The following is a 6,304-nucleotide window of genomic DNA, read 5'->3' as shown; positions in this document are numbered from 1 at the left end:
TTAAAGTATCATAAAAATAATTTTATAAAAAATTCAAATTTTCTTTTTCAAAAACATTGGGAATACCGCAACGGTAATACCAAATATATCCAGGAATATCAGAAATATCGGCCGGTATTTACCGGTATTTAAAACATGCTTTAAACTTCGTGTCACAGTAAATACTGACCAGCATTTCTGGTATCCTTGGAATATTCCGGTATTACCATTGCGGTATTTCCAGTATTTTCAAACAGAAATTTGAAATTTTTTTTAAAATTGTTTTTATGGTACTTTAATGCTATTTTTGGTTATTTGTGAGTTTAAAACTTATATTTTGTTATAAAAAATCTATTTTGTATTATTTTTTTACTAGATTATAAGTGTATTTTGACCATTTTTCGTTAAATTGTAACAAGTTTTTGAAAATTTTCATAAAAGAAAAATAATATAATATAAAAATAGTCGTACTGGCCAGTATTTTCGGTAATACGTACCGATAATACCAGAAATTTTTCCACACCAGTATGATTAAAATACCAGTTTTTAAGAAATTGGCTTAAAACGGAATTCACCTTTCAAAAGAAAAAAAAATTAAAAACTAAACATTATGTACTATTTAAGTAATTAAGAAATACATTAGGTATGAAATCAGTAATATCGTGCAAACGTTAGGTACAATTTAAGTAATTAATAAACGCAATATTACATCTTTACCCCTCACGTGCAAGTCATGTGAGAGGGTTTTTAACGGCCACGTGACGGCGTTAGCCTCCAGTATGGTCCAAGTAGAAATTTGCATACGTTGGGTATGATCAGCGTAATTTTGAAAAAAAATGTATGAAACCAGTAATATGGCGCAAACGTTAGGCATCATTTCAGTAATTAACTCTAAAATAAAAAATGAAAGCAGATTTTCATACCTGAGGTCGAAACATTTGCCATGCAAAGAAATGCTAATACCAAAAATGTCATGGCAATAGATTTTTTCGGTGTGAAAGCCATTAATTTGATGCTTGAGATTATTGTTTGATATGATTTGTATGTACACTAGTGTTGAAAATTATTGATATTATGGTGGCTCTGGCTATCGTACATTGTAACACATCTTAAGTAGATGTGTACCCAAACAACGCATGTAAAAGATTAATTGTTCTTTAATACGTGTATCTTTAGTAATGAATAGTAATGAATGTTCCTTAACAACGAAATTAAATTAGGATTAGCATATATACGGTAAAATAGTTTTGTGAAAGGAGTAGACTTGATAAACAGAAAATACAAATACTTTTATTTTTTTTTAAATACCCCACTGCGCTGCAGTGGGTTGGGTAATTCCCACTGCGCCGCAGTGGAAAGGTTCGGAACAGAATGTGAAACTGCCCCACTGCGCCGCAGTGGGTTAGACACTCTCTCATTGCACCGCAGTGAGCCACCTGATCAGCAACCCTAAACCATTCCAACACTTAAACAAACTTGCAACCTTCACAATTCAACATGAACTTCATAAAACACATTCCAAAAGTTACCAAGAACAACATAGACACATTTTAAATAGGTTTACAACATCATCTAATTTCAAAAACCATGAACACCATCAAATGGGTCATTTACCCATTTTGACACAATTTTCGCCAAAAACTCAATTATACAACTTTTCAAAAGAACTTGCACTTGACCATTTACAGAAATATAACAGTTGTAAGACATCAAAACATTATGTACCGAGAGCCAAGAGAGTTCGGACAACTAAGCCTCTAACCAAAAGATCGTCATTCTTCCACAAATGACCTAAATACCTCAAGTCTTGCAAAAAACTTCACTTCAAACTCTAGATCAACACTTTCCAACCGTCAATACTAGTTCCTTCTTCCGGAACTACCTATAAAAAGGTAAACAACTAAAAATATAAGCAAAGGCTTAGTGAATATACTTACATACATTTACGAATACGAAGGAGGGCAAAGTACAAGGACTTTTACATGTAACCTATGACACCATCATGTCACATTTACATGTTCACCTTGCACACTAGCAACACATATATGGATCCATATAAGCTAAACAACATGATCAATATCACTATCGGGATTCTTAGGCCTCATCTCATATCAACTATCGAGATTCTTAGGCCCCAGAAGTTCTTAGGCCTCATAATCACAATGCCCCACATGGGCTCATGCCACATCAATTACCACACATGGATTTACAAACTTCAACATGAAATGGTCAAAACCACCATGGACAAAAGGCTTCAACATGATGTGGTCAATCGATCCAACTTATACATAAAGGTATGCAAATATACTCACCTCCTCCGCAAAAAGGACAACAATGCTAAAACGAATAAGCACAAGCAAGCTTCAACCTATAATATTATATCATAAAAGTGCATAAGCTTACATTCACAACTTGACTAGTTCAACCTAGTCATACTCAATTCACTAGCCTTTCTAAACCCAACCCAACCCTCTTGTCATTGAGTTACTTTCATTTCCAACAATCACAAAAGGTAGTTCAACCTACCATTTTTCATCATCATTTCAATAACTAGAAAAACTCATCTTTTCTCATCAACTCAATTTATCACATGAACTTATCAATTTCATAATCAAACACATCATATAACTCAATGACAACTAGGTTAACCAAGGAATTGGGAAAAATTCATCCATAATTCATATTCTAGCAAAAACCCCCAATTTGGTTCTTCCATGAACCCTAATTTCCAAAAAAAAGATAAAAACTAATTTAAGGGAATTCAACACCTCAAGATTCAATGAGCTAATTCAAGACTATAGGCTACAATTTCTTTTTCTCCCTTTTTTCCTCTTGATTTTCGGCCACCACCCAAAATCACTAAAACCCTAGCTTTTAAATTTCTGATATAAATGAAGATGATTAATGTATTGCTCTTGGATGAATTGCTTGGGTTGCATGAGAGGTTGAGATTTTTGATTGATTTGAAATGGAAAGAAGGTTTGAAAAGAGTTCTTGAAGATAATGGAAGTGTGAATCATAAAAAGGAAGTTGGCTGGCACTTCTCCTGAGTGCCACGCCCATACTCACCATATAGAGGGTATTTTACTCACTATCCACTAAAGTTCCAACTAAATTAACCCCATAACTAAAAATAAAATACTAGGAAATTAATTTAATGTCAAAACTATAAAAAAGGGGTTAATTTCTTTTACCTTAAAATTCTTGGGGTGTTACATTTTGGGAAATGCTAAATGCTAAATACTAAGGGCTGTATTTAACGTGCATAAAAATACTTGTACCTTATTAAAAGTCCGCCCCCTGATTTTCATGGTTGATGTACAAACAATTTATGCACCTTAAACACAGCCCTAAGAATTATATTTAGCAAACCCCTATAGTTTTTTGCCCTTTGATGCACAACCTTGTAAAATATCAACTTTTTAAGGAAAAGATCGACCAGCAAATGAATTCTTTAAGCGATCATGATAAATTGTGGTCATCTTAAGGATTATATCTATAATCTATAATCCCTTATAAAAAGGATAGATTATAATCCCTTATAAAAATAATAGGGATTAAGACATTAAGCATATTTTTTCTTTCAAAAATACCCTTACTTAAAAATAAAGTTAATCTCTTTCATCCGCATTTGACTAATCGTAACACACACCCGACCCTTCCACCACCGCCTTCCATCTCCACCGTACCCTAAGACACCGCCTTCCATCTCCACCGCCGCCCTTCATCTCTACCGCCGCAATCAACACCATCAGCACCGTTCATCACCGCCGCAACGCGCGGGCACAAAGCTAGTATTAGATGATGATGATGATTAATTGGATAAGATGATATAAGGATTATGTGAATAATAATAATAATATATTTATAAATAAAGACGTATAGTTGAATTTATCTTCTAAATAATAAAATGAAATATAAAAACAAACAATTTTGAGTTTACCTTAAGTTTTTGACCTTGTACTAAATTTCGAGCTTAGTTCACAGGCCTGCTTGTACATTATAATTACTCTGGTTTTGTGGAATGCGACTCGAAAAGGTCTACTCAATACATTGCGACACGCATCTTGACTCAAATAGACTCGTCTCAAATGGTATAAATTAAATGAAAGTAGGCTAATGAAACAACTAAAATGCAACATGAATAAATGTGTTAACTGTACATACTAATCACATTGGAGGCCTAAGAGTCGCGGCACCAACACTTTGTGTTCTCGAAACGTTTTGAGCAGTAGGCCACGACATAATGTGAAGTCTTACGCTTTCGAGTTGGTCGATAGCCCCAACAAGAGTTTCCCTTATGTCACCGTGGTCACAACAATGTAATAAACCATCTGAGCTGACCATTGTTGGCATCACGCTTTTCCCTTCTAACCGCGATATCACAACTATGTGCCCTGTTTCTATCGAGTCTTCAAACAATTGTCTCAAACCCGCACGATCAGCAGCCGAGCCTTTGGTCACAGCATATAGGCAAACGAACCCCTGCATATTTAGACAATATAAAGTACGAGTACCTTTTAAACAAAATGCAAAATCAGCTCATACCCGTATTTGAAATGACCAAAATACCCCTGTGAAAAAGTATTTCTCAAAATTACCTCCTCGGTTCTTTTGACATCAATGCCGAATCTGTTTTCTCCTTCTTCTGGTATCAATTCAATTGAAATTTCCGTAATTCCTGGCAAAAACCATAGCCTTATTCCATGCGTTGGAATTCTAGTGTGGTTACTTTTGTCCTGTAAAAAAAAGTTAAATTTCGTAAAATAATGGAATTACTCTATTTGATTTTTTAACTCTATCGAATTATGTCATTCCAGTTTTAGCTGGGTGGTAAGGGCTCTTGTCTCTTGGTAAGAAGACCAGGATTCAAACCTGTCATTAGAGAATTTAGAAATATATTTGGGTAGTTTTTAAGTAGAAGTAGAAATAATATAAGATTCGGAGTTTAAAATTTGTAAGAAATATACCGTGGAAAGAATTTGTTCGGTTTGGATGTTAACGAACACAATAGGGATTCCTGATGAAACTGCTGCAGAAAACCAAGCCATTGCTCTTATTGTTATAGAGTCGATATCATGCTCATTTGCAAGAGGCATGAAAAGTATCGAGCTAATAACTGTAGCTCGATGGTCAGGTAAATAAGTAGCCACTTTCCTCCTCCAGTTATACTTTATCGTGTCTTGGTTAAACCCTCGTTGGACCACATTCACTGCTCTCCTACTCCTTTCTACATGTAACATTCGAAAAAGTATTCAAAGAAAGAAAAAGAAAAACATAAAAATGTTTTTGAAACAAAACAATTAATACTGTCATCAGTCAATATTATAGCATACTACCCAATTGGATGTCAATATGGTGTTTCGAATGCTAACTACTAACACTAATTCGCTGCTAAAAAAATTAATAATAATATAAAATATTATAGCATATTTTAACTTAAAGGTGTATACCTTGAAGTTCTGTACATTGATCAAAATCCAAGTCATCTAAAACTGCAACATGTTTATCATTTGAAACAGCTCGAAAACTATACTTTCTATTCAAGCTAAAACGCTTTTCTTGCACTACACAAACACATAAATTCACCATTTGGTTCCCCCTTCGAACCTTTAACCAAACAAAACCATCTGCATTCGTTTTGCTAATCCGTGACAATTGTGACTTAAGCTCGGATTTTCCTTTGGTTGGTACAAACAACTTGTCATCAATGTCTTCAAGTGCACAACCATCAAAAGCAGCAATACCTTCAATAATGTCTCCGGGTAACGGCATTGAATCATTCCATTCTTCAACAGCTTCATGTTTCACTTTTTTCACGCAGACTAATGTTTGCGAAAAGCTCATTTGGTTGGTTTTCATGGCCGAAATTTGGATATAGATAAGTGTATTTGTGGCATGGTGGGAGTGTATATTATATATATGTATATGAATTTAAGTACGGATAATTCAAGGAAATGGATTTTTAGTGATGCTAACAAGATCAAGATGAAGATGATATTGAGGGTGTTTGTTTTTGTTATATGATTATCTATTTTCTTATGTTGGTAATTCTTAGGTTTTAACACAGCCGGCTATCAAACTTCTTGTTTCTTTGTTGAAGTTTGAACTAATTAATTTGAATTATTGAATATGTTAAAAAGCATTGTGAATTTGTGATATGGTTAGAAACATTCTTGGCAAGGTGAAATTATCGAGTTTAAGTTATAACAGGTACCTGGCTAATCCGTACATACAGCCATACATGGATGTCTTTTGTTATTATGTATTTTATTGAGGCCTAAAACTTATGAAAAACGAACAGTTTTTTTCCTTGCATTTCTTT

At 34.1% G+C, this 6,304-nt stretch overlaps 1 protein-coding gene across 1 annotated transcript; it reads right to left on the bottom strand.

The window, feature by feature from the left end:
• Window positions 1–4,149: 4,149 nt before the first annotated feature.
• LOC122601147 lies at window positions 4,150–5,841 on the bottom strand. Its single transcript, XM_043773915.1, has 4 exons — window positions 5,433–5,841; window positions 4,950–5,209; window positions 4,581–4,718; window positions 4,150–4,464 (listed from the first exon to the last, which is right to left on the bottom strand). The coding sequence occupies exons 1-4, from the start codon at window positions 5,839–5,841 to the stop codon at window positions 4,150–4,152; spliced, it is 1,122 nt and encodes a 373-aa protein (XP_043629850.1).
• Window positions 5,842–6,304: the final 463 nt, after the last annotated feature.

The sequence above is a fragment of the Erigeron canadensis genome, chromosome 5 (assembly GCF_010389155.1).
Source record: "Erigeron canadensis isolate Cc75 chromosome 5, C_canadensis_v1, whole genome shotgun sequence".
NCBI lineage: Eukaryota > Viridiplantae > Streptophyta > Magnoliopsida > Asterales > Asteraceae > Erigeron > Erigeron canadensis.
The sequence above is the reverse complement of the archived record's forward strand: the minus strand, read 5'-3'. Positions and strand labels throughout refer to the sequence as shown.

Excerpts from the sequence above, each read along its gene's own strand:
- LOC122601147 (XM_043773915.1), bottom strand. The coding sequence starts at position 5,841 with ATGAAAACCAACCAAATGAGCTTTTCGCAAACATTAGTCTGCGTGAAA. Across the intron at positions 5,210-5,432 it reads TCAATGTACAGAACTTCAAG|AAAGGAGTAGGAGAGCAGTG; the intron begins GTATACACCTTT and ends TGTTACATGTAG. Across the intron at positions 4,719-4,949 it reads CCGAACAAATTCTTTCCACG|GACAAAAGTAACCACACTAG; the intron begins GTATATTTCTTA and ends TTTTTTTTACAG.